General features: G+C 38.0%; 1 protein-coding gene across 30 annotated transcripts in view; it reads right to left on the bottom strand.

The window, feature by feature from the left end:
- PCDH15 (protocadherin related 15) overlaps positions 1–21,005 on the bottom strand; it is a 535,558-nt gene that overhangs the window by 247,792 nt on the left and 266,761 nt on the right. For all 30 annotated transcript variants that reach the window (XM_083844291.1, XM_083844317.1, XM_083844318.1 and 27 more), the window contains 3 exons: positions 19,114–19,269; positions 7,070–7,189; positions 1,045–1,155 (listed from right to left, as the gene is read on the bottom strand). In XM_083844291.1, coding sequence (XP_083700417.1) covers positions 1,045–1,155; positions 7,070–7,189; positions 19,114–19,269 — 387 coding nt within the window. The remainder of the gene's footprint in view (positions 1–1,044; positions 1,156–7,069; positions 7,190–19,113; positions 19,270–21,005) is intronic.

Raw genomic sequence — 21,005 nt, 5'->3', positions numbered from 1 at the left:
ACTCACGAAACTTACAGTTCTAACATCAAAGGAAGAGAGCTGTGAATACAGAGTGGTGATCTGCGGAATTAATCACTGATCGAAACAAAAAGCAAAACAAGCATGAAGAGTTTTGTGCCCTCCCATATTTCTGTTCAAGAGATCAGCAAGTTATGTTACTCAGGCAAAATGACTTGTTTTAACAGGCACAACTGCATGGGCCAGGAAGTATCTTGAGGTATAGTTAAGTGCAAAAAGCATTGACACCCTCAGAGAAAAAATGCTGAATATGCCACAAAATATATGCCAAAAAAAATGTATCTGCAATTCTGTATCAGAAAAATGACAGTAATATAAATGAGTGAATTTATATTACTATAAAGCTATGTTAAGGTTGCTTCAGAGCACCCTCATTTTCCCCACAAATGAAGTAGTATCACAACAGTGGTAAACAGCGGAAAATTTCTCATTTCAGCCATTATCAGAATGGCAAAAAAGGAAAAAGAAAAAAAAAAGAAAAGCTTTCACAGCCCTCAGGGACACCAAAAATTTCTCTTATGACAGATATATTAGATATAGTTTAAACATCACTTTTCTTCTTGGTATGCATTCTCCACTGCTGGCCACTGTGCAAAAAAACCCCTCTATATAACCATGCAATATGACTTGAAAGAAAAATCACCTCTTTATAGAAAACTGCATTTCAAACCTGAAGGATACAACTAAATTGTATCCATTAAACTCATTTGACATCAAATTAGCATGGCCAGATGTGTTAGAAAATGAACACTTAGTGACACCAGAATGCACTTTTCTGCATGGACTGTTCTTCAAATATGCTACTTGTTCCCAGTGCCAAAAAGGTTGTCCTGTTACCCACCCTGAGCAAGCTTTTTTAACCACTAATAATGTCTAAGCTTTCAATGACAGAAAGTACCCAGGTACATCTTAAATAAGGTCTTCAGGAAAAGAGCACATCAGACCTGTTATTTCAGAGATACTTTCCTCTCCTAAAAACTCACCTAAATAAGACTGGTAAGTGGCCATTAAGAGATACACACTTACATTTGCTTGAACAATGACAAAATAACGAGTCTTTTCTTCATAATTTAGTCTCTCTCGTAGAACTACTGCTCCAGACAACGTGAGAGGAATATCAAAGGTCCTGTTGGAAGTCTGCAGAAGTTAAAACAGCAACACAAAATTGAACATGCTTCAAAGTTAAAGCACATTTCAGATAGGCCACAATGAGATAATCTAATGGATGGTATACCAAAATTACTTATGCTTCTCGGATTAGAGCTTTTAAATAGTCTACTGTGTTTTCTCCCCACCCATGAGAACTTCACAATAAATATTCTGTGTGTAACAGGATTCTCTCTGACTCTTTGTACATAACTTATTCCTTCTGACCACCAGCAGGATAGTCAAACTATCCTGTTTCTTACTGACTTGCCATGCTGAATTTACACTCTGATGTTCATAAAACCTCTCCTGATGTGAACATAGGAAATTTAGGTCTGCGGTTTCTGTAGTTTGACTTACCTTCTTCTATTTTTCCTCACCATTAAGAGAGCATCAGGTATCGGAGATTAAGAATTCCTTACCGTTGTACTTTTTATCCTACTCTTTATTCCGGCTTTCATGAGGGTGACAAAGTTTTAAATGTCAACTCTACACAGTTAGGTGCCAATTCACAGTGGCAGTGAGGCACATGTTCATGCACTAATAAATACAGATTTCTGGGTAGATCAGGTGAAATTCAATTTGTCCCATACATTTGCTTAAACAGATTCATGGCACCAAATGACAGGAAGGTACTGCTAGGGTACACACACTTTTAAAGGATTCACCGTGTTAATTGATCCATTTTGAGGGAAGATTACAGGCAAAGACGCAGGTTTCAGAGGTGAGATCTGGTTCCAGTTCTGTCATCAAATTGATCACATTAAAATCTTTCCATGCTTCAATCTTCCAATGTATAATATAATTAACATTGAGGTATGGTGTATGGGGAACAGCTCTAGAGCAGTCCAAAACCTCTCAACAGTCAACACTGCAGAGGTACAAAGTACTTTTCTTCCCTTAGGTGACATAAAAGGGCCTCCTCCCCGTCCACTGCTTTTGCAGGTTCACTGCTATTGTCTCTCTTTCTCTCTTTCTATTAATGGTATTTGATCAAAAAAAAAAATAATCAAGTGGGATGTGAACTATGCAAGTAACAGTAATATTTTTGACTACTGTATAAATTGATGCTGTTTGCACACACACACACGCACCACTTCTAACTCATGAGGAAAATCCCCCTTGCTGCTTTAGCCCATTTATCTCTGGTTAAAAAGGCAAGAACCAGCTGGAAAAGACTCTGCAGCTCAGGAGCAGCCAGGGCACTCTCAAAACATTGCCTTTCCTTGGCATATCTTGCCATGAGGATGCATTTGAAGTAGGAGACTACAATCTGAACTGTTAATAAGCATCAGTGGAACTTCAGCACAAAACCAAAACCTTTAGCCTCATCCCCAACTGCCTGCATCTGGAGTCCCCTCTCTCTCCAGTACAGCAACGAATGCAGTGGCTCAGGGTGATGTGTAGTGCAGTGTCCAAGTGTGGGCTTGTGCGACAGCTTCTGAACCACCCCGTGCACATCCCTGCGATCATTCTGCAGACTCCATTTATTCCTGCTGCAATCAGAATTGTTAACAAAGCTCCAAGGCAATTAGAAGATGTACACAGCACAGCTCAGCTGCATTTCCACCCAAACCTGAAATAAGCCAGCATATGCAGGAAGTCAGGAATATCAAGAGCTCCTTTATGCTTTCCGGCAGAATGACGCTGCTTTGTCACCTGCCTACTCCAAGAGAACAGAACTGATTCTCCTTGAAAAGCTTCAAAAAATAAATACCAAAATGCTTTTGTACAGAAGTCCTCATAACACAAAATATTCACCTAGCTTAAAATGGTGAAACAGCATTGTTTCTGAAGCCCAGAGGCAGCAGGATGGCAAGGGTCACTTCCTGGGTTCAGACATAAAATTAGCCTTTTGGGAAAATTAAAAAAAAAAAACAAAACACTTCCAGGTCATTCAGCTCCATGCTCTAAGCAGCAGAAATATAACAGTTCCACATTATCGTTACCCGACGGACAGCACAAAACCATTTGAAGAATTACACTTTTTAAATTCAAAGAGTTCAAAGCAACTTGCAGTGCTTTCTAGAAAGATGGACTGTGCACAGATGGTAAAACATCTGACAAAAAAAGCAAAATCTCTACTATGTCAGGGCAGGTTTTAGAGTTCTAAAGAATTAGAGGACATGAGGTTGGCAGAGATCACAGAAGCTCACACAGGCTGCTCTGTGCCTTGGCCAGTTGGGGCTGCGTATCTCCTAGGACAGAGATTGTACCACCTCTCTGGGCTCCTGCTCCACTGTTTGATCTCTGTCATGGGGGGAAAAAAGAGCATTTCCTATCTTCTAATTGAAAGAAGTCTGCTTCTGTTTTCTCCATAACGAGCAGGACACATAAGACAAACATAAGTTTTTCCGTGCATCACTGCCTTAGCCTGATTATCCAAAACATGTACATCCTGAATCTCTGTTGAAGCTGCCCACGGCCATTGGCCAGCACTGCTGTAGGACAGTCCCTATACCCAGCCCAAGCCAAAATCTTTCCCACCTATCTTAAACCGGATTAAAAGGAAGTGGTGGTGCTGCTATGATCCTAGGTTCTAGTCTAGAATGCAAGCAGCTCAAAGTAAAATAAAAGTATCTCCTGCAATTCTGCTATTCGCTTGCGCAGGTGCAGGAGAGGAGGCAATTTACCCTTTGTAACAAGGTTGTGTGCTTTGGAGAAGCCACAATAGGCTACATATCCCCATCACCACTTTTTTTATTTTTTTCATTAAACTACCATTCAAGATAAAAAGAAAATAAGACCAAGCACTATATACCTAGTACACAAAAGAGAAACATTTTCTCTTCCCCCCAATAAGATCTATTGAAAAAATGCGAACAGCTAAAAACATCATTGATTCATCCGTGGCAATGATGTATACATCCAAAAGGAAAGGATTTTTTGTTTGTTTTTAACTGGAGCTTCAAGCTGCATATACCTGGTTTGTCTGAGTTGTACCTCACGCACTCAGGTACCCAATATACACATTTACTGCATACAGCTGCAGAGTCAACGAAGTGTAACAGAACCAGTGAAGCTGTTGGGAATACTGCTCATCTCTCTGCTACAGCAGACAATGAAATTTCCAACAGAATCCTACTGGCGCAGAAATTATGTTCAACTTGCAACTTTATAATAAAAGGAAATGTTACCGGGAGCATTATGTCCAATTAAGTTTCTTTCACACCCCTGGGAGAGCTCCAAACAGAGCTGTGATGTCCCAGAACTCCCCCAGTGGGGTAAAAAACACCTAAGGTAACCACCGGCCATATTCCTCTGTATTTTGCGTAGGTCACTTATGGCCTCCATGGAAGCTTTGCAACATAAATCAGGAGCATGATGTGAAACACTGCACAGATAACATTCTAAGTTTCAATGTATGCGTGGCAAAATGCTGCTAGGTAAACTCTGAGAAAGGGAAAGTCACCAGGATACCAATTCAATTTGATCCCCAAACAGGGATATGTTATGTGAAAAATCAACATAGCAAAAGTGTGATGCATATCCCAATCTTCAGAAAAACTCAACAAGTTTCATTTTGCATCCTCACCAAACATAATACAATGAACCTCTGTAAAATTAGCTAATAAGGACGGAGTCTGGAACTTGTTGTAAAGATGCATTTGTCTTAATAACCTTCAGGTATCAACAGAGTCCTCAGAGATCTACAATTAGCTCTGCATTAGAAGACAATCTTTTTGGCAAGTTCATTACCTCACCCTTAGCTTTTCAGAGCCAAGGAAAATTTTATGGCATTCCCCCCCACAACAGCTAAAGAGACCAGAACAACATCAAGCATGTTTTGCTTTCTTTTTTCTACTTGACTTTTATCTATTTTCCAAATTAAACAACAAAATATTTAAGCTAAATTGAATCCCCAAGTAACATCTGTAGTTTTTACAGTTGCTGTGTTTTGATTTGTCTTTTAATGTTGAATTGGTCTAATAAAACTCGTCAGCACTTTTAGCTTTTCCTAAGGCAGCAGAATAAGTCATTGGTGCCAAACAACACTGTGGGGCATCTTCAACATGTGACATGGGAGGATCCTAGAAGTAGAGGGATTTCTCAATAAGCTGTACACATCATTTTCAAGGGTAGTAACCGTATCCCAGGTTAACGAAGAAAGTTTGCTACATTTCTGGAAAGATAACAGCTGCAGTGAAAAAGTTTCCAAATCACCTCTGTCAAGCACAAACTTAAAACACGTTGCTAGGTAAAAGCAGTATTATATGCATGATGGTTACCTACTGAGGAAGGCAGCAATTAATTTAATCTGGAATACAACAGCAGTAAGACAAAGAAGCAACAAAGTAACTAACTACTCTGAATAAGTTGTTCCAAACAGGGAAGTCTCTCGCAATTCCCCACAGTGACTGGGAGAACAAGATCAATTAAGTTTTGCTAGGTAAACAAGAAAAAAAATGCTTTTTAACTCCTCTTCTGGTGAAACAGGATCAAACCACTTGGGCATGCTATAATGCCCTTCGTTAGTGGTTAACTGAACTCCCTCTGCTGGGCTTGAGGCCACTGTAGTTGTGGGAGATGCTTTAGAATGATGTCCCAGGGTGCCTTTCAGCAGTATAATGCTGTGACATAACAGTAAATTAAACACTAGACAGCTCTTCTTATTTCACTGTGGTACAATATATTTCAAAAGAAGTGTGTAATAATTTAAGGGTTTGGAGTTTGGTTTGTTTTGAGGATACGAAGATCTTTATTGAAAAAGAGGAAATTATTTGAACTGTTCTTGTTAAGTATTGTAAGCTAAGAAAAAAAAGAATAGGGGAAAAATATAAAAAAATAAAAGCACTAAGTAATTCAGTAGCTCTTTAAACTCTTGTTGACTTAAGTGGATAGGACAGAAGCATTTATGAGTTATATAGCTTAAATCATAAGCAAATTAAATCATAACCTGTATGCCTACCCTTTTAATTCAGAGTGAATATCAGATTGCTGTATTCCTAGAAAATCATTTCTATTTAAATTACCCTTAAGTAACAGTAGAGAATATGAATGAGGTTACTAAATCTATATGCTACATACTGTTTTCCTTCTTTAACATCTATATTATTCTTAGGATTAATTTATTTTCAGGTTAGCATACTTAAATTATCACACCACCTGATCCACAGTAATGGTGCTCTTAGCCCATGGCAAAAAATACCTTGATTTACAAAAAAGGATTGCTAAAATAATTTGAATTTGCCAAGAAAATGCATATGGACACTTCACACAAATCACCCCTGTGCATAAACACCTAATAATGGAGAAATTCACAAATCTGAACCTAAAAAGCATTTATTTTAATTCTTTATGCTTTTTGTCTCTAAATGATGTGTTTGAACAGATAACAGGCAGGGTTCTATATTATTAAAATAAAACAGTAGTAGTATCTTTTTTAAAAAGTGTTTGGTTTTGTTGCTTTTGTTTTTAAGGTATAAATGTAATAAATGTAATATTTATTATTTATTTATTATTTATTATAGTTGGAATGTCTCTGTTGAGAGTAGCTTAGCTATGCCTATGAATATTTCTTGGCAATGAATCTATTAGGTGCAAATGTGCAGGAATAAATATAACTACCTATCACACACTGAAAAAGCATGCGGAAAAAAAAAAAGATTAAGTGTGTGAACAACACCAGAGAAGAAGGGATTATTGACTGATGATTAAGAACTATGCTGATAATAGTGTGGCAATGAAAGAAAAGGAAATATAGCTGTGTTTATGGGGCAAGCAAGGGTCATTGGCAGAAAGGATAATCTATGACAGGAAGTTTTCAAGTTTAGAGTTTCTTTATGATGTCCAATAGCAACCTCTTATTCATTTATTGTTTCAAAGTCAATATATATATACACCACAAAAAAAAAAAATATATATACATACTTTAATTAAGGGAAAAAAATTACAGGGCACATACCTTATCATTAGGATTGTACTGGATGACATATTCTATCTGGCCGTTTGGACCATCATCAATGTCAGTAGCACCGTTGTTTCCAGAAAACCCTGTAAAGATGGTTGTTCCAACTGGAGTTAACTGCAAGAACAGGGAAAGGCAAATGCATATTAAAACCCAAAACATAAAAGAAACAATAGAGGATTCATTATCAAGTGCATTTTTTTTTCCCATTGCTCCAGTCTATAAAACAAGGCCGACATTCTCTCCTCCTCTTTACTCAGCCTGGAAATTCATGAGTGAGCAAATATTTAGACACAACATACTCAGAAACTACATTAACTGATGCCAAGGGTCACATAGAGCGAAACAGAAATTCCAATTTTTATTTCACAGATCGTCTGTGTAGGGTCAGCATCCCATGTGTATTTTGAAAAAGATGAAAAAATATTAATGAAAAAATATAAACGGATAACAATTAACTAAAAACTACTTTTTTTTTTTCAGACTAAAGAAGGAAAATGACCTGCAAAGGTAAATAGAACTTCCTCAGCAGTGGCTTTGTAATAATGTGAGTAGCACCAAATGAACCTTACACACACACAGAGCTTTATGGCTTTAAATATAGGTGAGATAGAGGTTGTTTCTCCAATACTTTGTTGGCAGCAACTGAATACTCACAAAATTATATTCTGAAAATTAATCAATTTATAACTATCCTCAGATAGATAAACTGCGTGAAATCAAGACCAATTGAGATAAGGACAGAAATCCAACTCACATTTTAGGAGTCATCATTTCTGAATTTTAGTATTGAGAGAACTTTGCAAGTAATAACCCTGAAAACCAAATGAACAAACAGCTCTGGATTCAACACAAACATTCCTCCTAGCCATGCCTCCTGCTGCTGTTCTCTTAGTACACGAGAATTTTTGGTCCTTGAATTCATTCGCAGACCCACTGACCCCTTTCCTCCCTCCAAATTTCACAATTAAACCTATGGGGTATAAAGAAGTTTGAAGTTTTAAGAGAAGGTGCAAAGGAAAAAGGGTCATTCAGATGTCTGTTGGCTGACAACAGCGCAACACCAAAGCTGTGTCCCCTCAACTAAAAAGCATACCATAGTGGTAAATGCTACAGCATGCGTGCAGGGGAGAAAGGGCTTTTTATGTTTTGCTAAGGGGATAAAAGAACAAAGCAACCTGAAAACTGCGCTGGGCAATATATGTGTGTTTTCACCCTCCCACAAGTAGAGGGTGGGTTGACCTCAGCCTGCCGCCAGCCCTCTCATCCCCCCAAAAAGGACAAAAGGAAGAGAAGATGAACAGGCTCCTGGGTTAAGGCAAACACAGAGATGTCACTTTACCAGCTATCGTCACAAGGAAAACAGATGCAACTTGGGGAAAATTCGTCTAAATTACCAATTAAAATAGATTCAGTTAGTTTAAAAAAAAAAAAAAAAAGAGCAAGCAACACCTTCCCCATCCCTGGGGGTGTTTAAGGAAAGGTTGGATATGGTGCTTAGCGACACGGTTTAGTGGGTGACATTGATAGTAGGGGGATGGATGGACCAGATGATCTTGAAGGCCTTTTCCAACCTTGATTCTATGATGCAAATTCCCCATGCTTCTGTCAGAAAAAGCTTCAGTGCTTGCAGACAAAACACAGGAGCGTCTCTGAAGACAAGGCCATCGCAGCAGGCTGGCAGTGGCATGGTGTGTGCGGTGTGACGTGCTTGCCAGCTCTGCTGCTCGCCCAGGTTGGCTACGGTAATTGGCAGCCATGCCCCTGCTCCACACCTGTACCACCAGCATGCCCTCAGGAGAAGAAAGAAGCTGCCAGCTGCAAACAAGTGACAGCTCTCCATAAAATAATCCCTTCTGAATGCACACCTGAGCAGCCATCTCATAGCAGGGGAAGCCCGGGAGCACGGCCGCCTAGCACGGTGGCTGTAGCACTCCGCTAGCTGGACGCTGTGCGCCGAGGGAAAGGGCTGAGCTCCAGCCTGGCACCCCCGATGGCGAGAGCACCCTAACCAGGCTCTGCACAATGCCGGGGTGCTAAGGAGCAACTGGCCCTGTGTGAGTGCTCAGAGCTGAAGGACACGGCGAGGCATGTGCTGCTTCCCAGAGCGGGCTGTGGGCCTTGCTCCCGCTGAGCTCTGCCAGCAGCTCTGCTCAGCAAGACTTGCTCTGTTTCAACCAGAACGGCAGTATCCAGCTCCTGACAGGGTGCAGATAACTGATGGCTAACATAAAAAGGCTCTAGTGCTGTAAACCACATCATTAAGTGATAACAAAGGAGACAGTTGTAAAAATGAAATAGCAGTATACACCAGAATTACAATTGCATGCTCTTCCAGTAAAAGTCAAAAGATAAAGTCTTGGATTTAGTGTGTTGCATCCAAAGTAACTGACTGCGGATGTGCAGACCTTCGTGAACCTGATATGCAGGTTTCTAGTTTATCTACATTATCTTTTATGCAATACAGATTATATTAGAAATGAGACTGAAAAAATCCCCATCACTCACTATTCCTGAAAAACAGGAAAAAAGTAACACTAACTCAGCTTTATAGGCTGCCCTAGATCTCACGTCAGAGATTAGTGCAGCCTCTGCAAAAATTCAGATGAGATCATTCCTAAACATCTCAAACTCCATATGTAATCATTTGAGAGAGGCACTCCGCCTTCAAAGCTACACAGTATTTTTACACTAAGAACTCCCATTGTGATAATTTTCCACTAGCAGCATTGCTTTTACCCACATTTTTGAGGGTTTTCTGACAGACCTGCCATCATTATATTTTGACCAGTAAGGAGGGATGGTGCAGAGCCACAGAACAATCTGAATTAAGCTGGAAACTGGAGGCAGCTTGCTCTGCTGTGAAGGAAAGTGGGACCTGGGCATGCAGGAGGGCAGGCTTCATAGGTCTCCTACAAAGGCCCTCAAATGCAGTCAGCAAAACTAACTTTTTTTTTTTTTTTTAACCTAATATAAACAGCCCACATGGTAGCCATCCAGATGATAGCATAGACAGCTGAGTTACCTGCTCTTTATCTGTCTTTACCTGCTCTTTATCTGTTGATAGCAAGCTGAATATGAGCCAGCAGTGTGCCCTGGCAGCCAGGAGGGCCAACTGTGTCCTGAGGTGCATCAAGCACGGCATTGCTAGTCAGACAAGTGAAGTGATTGTCTCGCTCTGCTCTGGTGCGGCCTCACCTCCAGTACTGTGTGCAGTTCTGGGCTCCACAGTACAAAAAGGATGTGAAATTACTGGAGAGTGTCCAGAGAAGGGCTACAAAGATGGTGAGGGATGAGGAGCGGCTGAGGTCACTTGGCCTGTTCAGCCTAGAAAAGAGGGGGCTGAGGGGAGACCTCATAGTGGTCTACAGCTTCCTCATGGGGGGGAGCGGAGGGGAAGGCACCGATCTATTCTCTTTAGTGACCAGTGACAGGACCCACGGGAATGGTGTCAAGCTGCAGCAGGGGAGGTTCAGGCTGGATATCAGGAAGAGGTTCTTCACCAAGAGGGTTGTTGTGCACTGGACCAGGCTCCCCAGTGACGTAGTCACAGCACCAGGCCTGTTGGAATTTAAGAAGCATTTGGACTGTGCTCTTTGTCACATGGTCTGAATTTCTGGGTAGACCTGTGTGAAGCCAGGAGTTGAACTCGATGATCCTTATGGGTCCCTTCCAACTCGGGATATTCTATGATTCTAAGTCACACACTTGAGAAATGTTTCTTTGAATCCATCATTATCTTAGTAAGAAGCTCAACAAATAAGACTACAAAATAAATACTAAAATTTAATGCTCCTAATGTGCTGTATCAAAAAGCAGAAAGCCACTGGGTAATACCACGTTGCTAAAAAAAGACATTCAACAGTGTTGGAAAAGGATATATGAAATCCAAACCCAAATATGAACTACTGTAAGAAGCCTCCTAGGGCAGAGCAAAATAAAAGAAATCTGATGAGGTGACAGACAGCTTCATAACAACATACTCTACAGTGCATACATACCTCACCAGGAAAGCTATCAAGAAATCTTCCCTGCAATTCTCAAGCAAGATGAATATTTAACAAACAAATAAATGCATTTTGGACATCAAATGGCAATGAAACAGTGATTATTTCATGCTTTACTGTATAACAGTCAATACATAGCTCATACACAGGAAGATCTTAGATATCCTTCATATAAAATTCCCTCCTACCACCAGTTTTCTTCTACTAGACTCCAGCTTAGCATATGAACTACTGATCTTGTCCTAAATTGGGAGCAAACTATAAACTTGTTCTACATATTTTTTCTGCTTTGGGCCACAGAATGCACAACTGAGAACTCAGTTCATGTTATAAACTGTGACTTTATTAATGACCGTTCTTTATCAACAAGAGTTATCCTACTGTTCTTGTTTAAAGAAGGATTATTTACGTGAACAGCCATTTACAAAGAGCATCCCTGTGAATAAAGACAGATAACATGGGAAGGAAAGGCGTATTTTTCTAATGAATATTATGGAGGTGTTTAAAACACACATATAAAGGCTGAAACCTAGGCGTAGGAAGAACCTAGGCATAGAAAACCTGTTTCTCCATTATTTTAGCAAAAACTTCCATCCAAAATGAAAATCTTTCCAAGGACACCTCTATTAGTGTAAACAAAGTTTGCATTAGCTTCGATGAATAATTGAATTCAATTAGCTACTTTCTTCAGTAAAGACTGCATCTGCCAAAAACAACACTAATGAATTACAATAGTGAAATCACAGGAAATTAAATGGTACACTGCAAATTTCTCAACTTTAACAGATCTGTAATTCTGTATATATGAATCTGACCCACATCCAAATTAAATGATTCAGCTGTTGATCTAAGCAAGGAGTGAATCCTACCACTGACTCTGCCAGAGAAGCCATGCAAGAGGAAGCAACCAAGACGACATCTTCAACATGGAAGGAAGTTTGTTCCTACACTGAAATGGCAAAATTGAGATTATATTTATATAAAATACAGACAGATGTAACTTTCAGTCACTAGTCAAAGGTTGTGCTTGAATCCCAGGCTTCCTTTGGCAAAGGGAATTTCTTCACAGGTTAAAAACAACATAGAATCATAGAATCATTAAGGTTGCAAAAGACCTCCAAGATCATCTGGTCCATCCATCCCCCTACTATTAATGTCACCCACTAAACCATGTCCCTAAGCACCATATCCAACCTTTCCTTAAACACCTGCAGGGATGGTGACTCCACCACTTCCCTGGGCAACCTGTTCCAATGCCTGACTAACAGATTGGTTGGAAAAATCCAACACCAACTCAAAGACTGGGGAGGAAGAAATATGTCTAGGGTGGGGTTTCTGGCTCCTTTAGTTTGCTTCTCCTTTTCGGACTGGAGCAGGGTCCAAAAATGGCTCCAAAAAGCGTCCATAGAGCCCCACTTGTCCCACTTCCATTAGACATCCCTACCTCACATAATACCTTGGTGAGAATTTTTTTCTCAGTATTAAACTTTAGTATCTCCTACAGAAAGGGACTGAAGATACACAGGAAACCAACAGTCGACCACTGTGAGTTTCTTATTTTATGCACGATGGACTACTGGGAACCATAAAGAGAAACAGGTATCAGCATTAGCAACAGTCTAAGCATCATTTCTGTGGGAATTCATTGTGGTGAAAAAGAACCAAGTGGTGATGACAGAAAACGAGTAAGATTTCAAAAGAATGTAATTATACAAATAGGGAGGAAATGCATATAATAAATCTTACTCTTCCACAGTCAACAACTTTAATGCTTAGAAATTTCCTTCAACATGATTTATGTCTCTTAGAAATCTAGATGCAGACAGGAACGTTCAATACTTCCATAAAACATTCTGAAAATAAATTTTCCTATTATTGCCTATTTACAAAGTTAAAAATGAATAATTTTTCACAGTGGCCCTAAACAGCAGAGCAAAGGAATAATTACAGTTAATCATTCTGAGCTAATATTGTTTTGATCATGTCTACCTGCAGAGATTATTTCAATACCATAAGGAAAAAGATATGAATAATTACACCAGAAGCAATGAAAATTCAGCATAAGTTATAATCCTCAACAGCACAAAGTCAAAGTTGTAAGACAGCTGAAGTTCAAGAAACATTCTTATTTTGCAAAGACTTCCTCTCTCTGCCAACTTAAGGAAAAATAATATTAACCCTAAAATAATGGTTTACAAGGGACAAATTGTTATCGGCTATAAGGGTATGTATGCACTCAGTAACACTCAGTAATTCAGTAACACTGAATTCAAATATTACTGAAATAGCTCCACTAACATTTCCGAACAAAAACTGTTACTAAACGCCACTGAGATTACCAAAATATTTGAAACACTTGAGTAAGGCCCACATGAAAAATTAGTAATAAAAAAAAGTCTTCTGAAACTCAGGCAATGAAGAATTAGAGCTGTATTTAGATGCTATACAATTTGTAAGGATAAGTTGTGTTTAACACAGAACACAGCCAACCACAACTGTGTCTCAGCTGTACAAGATTTTAGTGTCTAGTCCCCATACAAGGCTACATGTTTCTAAAACCCTTGTGGCCATACTAATATATTTGTCCATGCCGTGATAGTAGAGTTGTAAAATTCTTTTCAATTTCTACCCATAAGCTTTCCGGACTTCCAAAACTTGGTTTAGATATACTGTAATAGCAGATATCTCTGGGTCACTAATACACATGGTTGAATGTAGCCCCAGGCTAAAGTCATCTTGTCAGGTTTTTTTTCTCCTAAATAATGGTGTGACATTTTCATGTAAATATATATAAAAGCAAAGGAAATAACTGTAGAATATTTCTAATATTAGCACTGTTAAGGGCATATCTGAATTATTTCCCAATTCTGTCTCATAACCTAGACAATTATAAATAGTCAATAGCTTAATTACCATCTTTTTGTTCGTTTTACTATAGCTGATGCACAAAATGCCACTTATTTGTAAGCAGATGGATCTTCTGTGTCTACATTAGATCCCTACAATGAGTATTAGGACCAGAGAGAACAGATAATTTCATATGTGGATATATACAAATATAGGTATATACATACTCAAATAAATGTAAGTGTATCTAAATATATATATGCACACAAATACATGTAAGGCTACTCCTTTGCTTGCCTTTAAAATGCAAGGTATTTTTTTCTCTTTGTTAACTACCTCAAACTAATTAGATAGTTCATTTATAAATGTTCAGATAATATTTTGTTCAAAAAGCATATTGTTATTTTAGAGAAGGAGATATTCTATTTTATTCTTTAAGGAAGCTGAACTTTAAAACCAGCTTTAATTGTAATTTAATTGGGAACACCAGCACTGCTACTGAAAGCTAACCCATCAAGTCAAGCAAACATTACAGGCTCCATAAACCCTAACAAGAACACAAGAGCAATCGTACAGCAGCTACATACTTTCAGTAGAATAATTAAGATCATCCTGAAAAAGATATTTTCTCAATAAACATGTAATGTTCATTTTCACACTTAGATGCAAAAGATGAGTTTTAAAACCACACATGGAAGGAAACAATTTCTCTACACATTTTAATTCTGGATCACCTTGCCCAAGGGTCTTGTATACAAGAATGTGTGTGAACGACAGAAGAAAACAATTCCCTAAGAATCATTTGACAACAGGCAAAACAGGCCCAAATTATACAGGCACTATGGATAGAGATTTATCAGGATTTCCAGGATCCTAATGAAGATTTCTGAATAAAAGAGAAAATACAGCTTTTCTCATCTCAGTGCCAGACGTCAAGGCATATATATATTTATATAGAAATGATATGACAAAAAAAGTCTATAAACACCTTGATAAGGGAAGGAAAGGATTTTTTTTATTATTATTTTTTAAATAAGACCGACCACATAGTTATAGAATTAATAAGTACACATATTTTGAAGGATTTTGAAGTTTTTTGTAGGCATGCAGTTTTACTCTTTTCATGTTCACCCACTTTGGGATGAATTTGTAAGTAGAAGGAAGACTGAAGAGAGTATTACCACTTAAATACTGAGGTATCAGAAAATAGGTATTAATGACAAAATTCTCTACCCCTCAAATGAATGATGGCTTTGAAAATCAACTAAATGCTACCATGGCATTTCTGAATTGACACCTATGCAACTCCTAATACTGGCAGATGCCTCTGACAGGATGCAAAATTTTGACACGAATTAGTTGATGTTTCTTGCAGTAAGAATTTTAAGATGTTTGTGTTCAAAAGAAACTGAGAAAGGAAAAACTGGCCAAGAGCCGTTCCTTACACTGGCTTTGGTCTACCAGGTTTTACAGCTATGAGTGGCTGGAGCTCGGCAGAGCTCTAACTCTCTGCATGTTTCCCAGTCCTTACACTCTTCCTTGAGCATCTGCAGGGGCAACTGACAGAGAAAATGCACTGGGCCAGGGGAGCTTTTTGTCTAACTTGCTCCTCTTTTTCTAACCAATCTAGTATAAAAAAATTGAGATAATTTGGTATAAACCAAGACAGACACTACTCTACCAAACCCAACTCCATTTAAGCTTTCTGGAAAAGTATGAGCTTAATTTTGATTCATGTCTTTATGAAAAGACATGTGAAACTAGGATTTATGTTGGCATTAAAGTAGCCCTCAATTTCTTATATACATTAATTTTAATATGTTGTGGGCACTCAAAATAAAGAACATTTGACATAGGAAGCGCTTTCTCCAAAATATGATTTACCTTTTTGATTTCTGATACTAAAAAAAAATCAACCAATAAGTAGAATCTAGTTAGAGTTATGTCTTGCATTACAGTTACCAATAAGTATAAAAATATTTAAGTATTTTGAAAAATCTTTGCCCTAGACTTTACTCCCTAAAAACATTATGGAGTAACTCCAAAGCTGAAATTTTGGCCTGGCTTTCCTTACAGAAGGATGTGTACGCGGCAAGCCTGATGCTTCTTGGAGACATTACGCCTACAAAGTACATACTGACAAGCTGGCTAGTACAGCAGTCATAAATCCAATGCTAACTGTGTATGCACAAATGGATTAAACAGCACATGTGGAATGTCTACCTGATGTTTTCATACAAGCACTAGTGATGGTAATATCGTTATAAAGCCACAGTGCATGTGCTCTTCAGCCCATGTGGACAGCCAGAGCCAGGGCAGCTGGCAGGAGAAACCACCTTTGCACAGCCATGCAAAGCACCTGAACAAGTCCTCAATTGGATACAGACCAGGTACTTGTTAGAAAAAACAGGTGTTTTTGATGCTCACATGTATGGTAGCTGTAAATCTAATTGTCCTTTGATTTGGTTTACATTATGCATTTAAGAGAAATTTCTGTACTTTTTAGTTTACAAGTAAACTAAACCCAGAAAAATATCAACAATCCAAAACCAAAAACCGCTAAACCCCCTTTCAGTGCTTCCCTGTAGTTAAAATTCACTAGGAGCAGTGCCAATTACTAGCAAAATAAACTATCATTAAAACTGTAATCATTCACTAAAACCTTTGAGAAAGTCTGAGATGCTTTGTGATTTTTTTGTTGTTGTTGTTAATTAATGAGAGCATTAACCCACTGGGTACTGCTGAAGGGCACAGGGGTGCCGTGTCAGGAGCTATAAGCATAACAGCAATGAAATGAAACAAAGAAGCTAATTAAAACAGGACTGCAGCTGGTGGAAAGAGCAAGACTGCATTTTACCCAATAGTAATTTGAATAAATAGTCACAGATATTTGGAACACTGCTAAATTTCTTAATATCAGTTATTTTAAATGGCGCATTTTTCTCTCTGCCTTTTAGACTTCTTTCTAATTATGGAAAATCCTTACCTCTTTAGTGTTACAGCGCTGATATACTATCTGCACTCAGATAGTATATCTGAATACAGATATACTTTTGTGCACATCTTGGAACTGATTACCTGCATCACAGCCAACTTGAAAACAATTTATAAGCCTAAGGAGGACTTGACAAGTACTCATACAGTTTTTTGTGACCCTCCCCCCAGTTCTAGTGGTAAGACATACAGGTGGAGGGACTGCTGAAACTTGTCTGGAGGGAGATCCTGACAATTTAAAAGGTGCTTAAATGATATATAAATGAAGATCAAACAGTGAAGGACAGCTACACGCTCATACAGAGGCATTATGTTTTCCTCTCTGTATTCCCTTAGTACCTGGCTAGAAGCAGTAATACCTCAAAAATGTTTCAATACCAGGATCACAAACTGCTGGAGCTGCCTGAAACAAGAGAGATTCAACGCTCTTTCACTTTTTGGTATCTCCATACGTGCAAAGCTTCATAGTTAGAAAATACACATGCTTAACTGAGGTTAGTTTTGACTTAAGCTAATCAATTATATTTAAACAAAATATTCTTTTCACAAGCTGAATTCTTTACATAAAACCAAACTTGTTTGGTAAGCCCAGCATGTAGGCAAAAGAAATCTCAGCAGTTTTTCCTCCCAAAAAACCACGATTTATGTCCCCTAAAATAGTATGGTGAAATGGCATATTTCATTTTCACAGTGTAACAACCTTCAAAAATAATATTCCTGAAAATATATATATATATATATATATATTCTGAAATTAGATTTGGAGAAAAGGGACTTAATGCACAAGCCAGAAAATGTTCACAAATTTATTTATTAAAGTTACCAGTTGTAGCAATTGGTGTCCAGAGCTGAAAATCTTTTCTTGGCAACCTGAAGAAGGAACTGGTCCATTACTCACAGAGGTTCTGCATTACAGTGCTGGAGGGCAGCAGGGCTCTAGTACAAACTTAGCCAGACATTCACTTAATATTCCCCACATCATCACCAGCAAAGAGACCAAAGGTATATATACAGGTACTGTATATACAGAGACCAAAAGGTATATATATACATAAATAATAGATATACACCTGTATAACCTTATCTCATTTTTAGGTCTCTACTCAAAAATAACGTGGGGTTTTCCTTCATTTCTTATCTTTATATTTTGGTCTTAATTAGTCCTGAACTCATCAGCCAGCTTTCCCACTCCTGCATCACTTGCCTACATGCTTGGTCACTTAAAGCAGAAACTCATCCTAACAGAACATGCTGCTGACACATTGGGAAGCTGCATCTCTCAAACATAAAACTAGGAAAAAAATTTTGAAACGACAACACTACCAAAACCCAACAACATCAAACCATTTGTGCTCTTTCACAAATAAATAAATTAGTGCTCTGATATTTAACAGATTTATGGTAATTCTTCCCATCTTTACACAGAGAAGACAGATCTGTCTTTCCATTCTCCTCTTAGTTTCACTCTGGACATTTCCACTTTTGCACATACACTCCCCACTTCCACTTCTTATTATAAAAGCCCCCAAATACTGATTTACTGCAAGCACAAATCCTTTGTACTGGTTACTAGCAGATTATTCAATCTTTAATGAGAATAAAAAATGCAGTGTAAATTGTACCATCTCAAGAAAAACAAAACCAAAAACAAATCCTTCAAACAACCTGGATTAGTCCAATCCAAAGACTTCTATTCCACTAGAAGATAAAGACTTCAATTCACAGGCACCATTTTAAACAGTGATAAATTGCACTTTACCAAGCTTCAATATCCCTAATAAAAACTTCTGAATTATTTGCTCTACATTTCTCTTTCAGTAATATATTTGTTTTACTTTCAGGTTTGTTGATAAAGCTGTATAATGCAGTAAAACATTTTGTAATTTAATGTAAATTAGTGCTACTACTCAATAAGCCATAGCTTCAGATTCTAGTCTCTTCCATTATAAGCATCCTGGTGAAAAGTATGTTTATCTTCTTGATTGTCAGGAAATAGGAAGAACAGCCTTCATGCTAAAAACTTAAATATATTGGCCATGGTGTATTTCTCCAAAGTGACACAAATGGAAGGGATTTAAAAGCCACTGAATTTATTGCTTTTTTAAATGAGAAGAGAAAGAACTGAAGTTGCCATCTAGTAATGAACCCACAAAACATAAAAAAGAAAAAGAAATAAAGAAAAAAAATTCTGACCTCATTTACTGCCACGTAGTATTGCTGCTGCTGGAACCGAGGTGAGTTATCATTCCTGTCTCTCACCACAATCCGCACCTCATGGTTGATAATGGTGCCAACCTTTTTATTAATGCACTGGACTTGCACCACAATGGATTGAATGGACAGTGGCGGCTGTAAGTGAAAATATATTTTATAATACATAGTCAAAACGTGAACTGAAGTAACAGGAGAGTTAAATGCTACACCGATATTAATATTGCTCAGGTTCACTTGTAGCCCATCAGCCTGTGTTATGTTTGATGCTGTACTGTTCCTGTATTTAAACAGCTTCTCCGAGAGCGTCCTGGCTACAACTCGTGCCGGCAGCGTTCCAGGTAGACCCACACTTCTCAAAGCTGCACTGTGCAGGCTGAGCTTTGCTGTCTGACTGTGCTAACGCAACAACAAGTGCAGCATCCAAAAATCCTCCGCAAGATTAGCCCTCACATTTTGATTATTGTCCGATTATTGAAAGACACCTAGAGAATGGCACAGATTTTAACCTTTGATTGGCTAATATTTGAACGGAAAGGTCGAGTCAGAAATAAATTAAAGATTCTACTGCTTGCATTTATCAAGTAATTTAAAAACAACTTGGTCACTGCTACGTATAGACAATCCAGAGTCTTGGGTTTACTACACTGAACACCATAATATTCAAATAAAAATAACTCAATTTTGATTTATTATCTAACAGTCGGCAGAGAGCAAGCACACATGGGAAGGGACAAAAGAAGAATCCTCTGTATTTATTGACCTCAGTCTTCATGAGACTAAACAACTCAAAAGCATGATTTACAAATGCCTATGAATTCACTGTACTGTAGAGAACAAACAGCTTTTTGTATTGAGATTGTGAGACTTAAAATTATACCATAATTATATATCTGCATAATTATGCTTTCACTCATTCTAAATGCTACAATTTCTCTGAGTGACTGATTTTTTTCCAGTTTTGCTATAATGGATTTTAGAACCATATGGCTTTCTTACCCTTCAGACTGTGGCACTAATCACTTTTTAAAGAGTCAGCAGACGTGGGAAAAGAAGGTGGTTTTCTGTTGTTGTTGAGATCTTACATGAAATTTTGATTCTTCCTTAAACTCTTTGCACTCAACTTTCTCAGCAATTAGGTACAGCATGAGCCTTTATCTAATAGTGGGTTCTCATTGCTGTAAAAATCTGCAGCCAACTGTGAGGTGCTTCTACTTCTAACACAGGTAGGAATATACCAAATATAATTGCTAACTTAAATTAAAACTTGAATGTTATTTTCTCTATTTTGCAAGCTGGCATTCTTTGCAAGAATCATGGAATTTTTAGACCATCTTTAATAAGTTAAAAATGCAATTGAGATCATCTGCAGTTGTTAGTGATACCTAAGAAAATGATAGCTGTTTGTAGCCGCAGATACATAGATCCGTGATGTTGTGGATTTGCAAGCATCATTTTGTCTTTTTCATAAAAACATGTGAAAAATAGTTTTTCCCTTTTCTTGAGGTATGGCAGCATAAAACTATTTTTATTTCTGCAGCGCTTAGATTTGAAATCAGATCTGTAAATAAATGCTTGTCAATTTTGACATTTACTGACAATAAATGTAAATACATAATGGCACCATTTGTTTATCATACTGGGGACAAGTTATCCTAACACATTTTAGCAGTTTCTTTCCCCTCCGGTTCTGTCTGATCTCTATTCATCCTTCCTAAGTACTTGAAGTTTTGGAAGGGAAGTCGGGAATTTTCTTTTTATCCAATTTTATTTGGAAAAACGTACTGTCATTCTCAGTAAAATCAGTCAATGGATTTTAATTGGATTTTCTTTCAAGAAAAGTAATAAAAGAAAGAATGAGATTGGGTTATCTG

Source organism: Anser anser (assembly GCF_964211835.1).
Source record: "Anser anser genome assembly, chromosome: 7".
Taxonomy (NCBI): Eukaryota; Metazoa; Chordata; class Aves; order Anseriformes; family Anatidae; genus Anser; species Anser anser.
The sequence above is the reverse complement of the archived record's forward strand: the minus strand, read 5'-3'. Positions and strand labels throughout refer to the sequence as shown.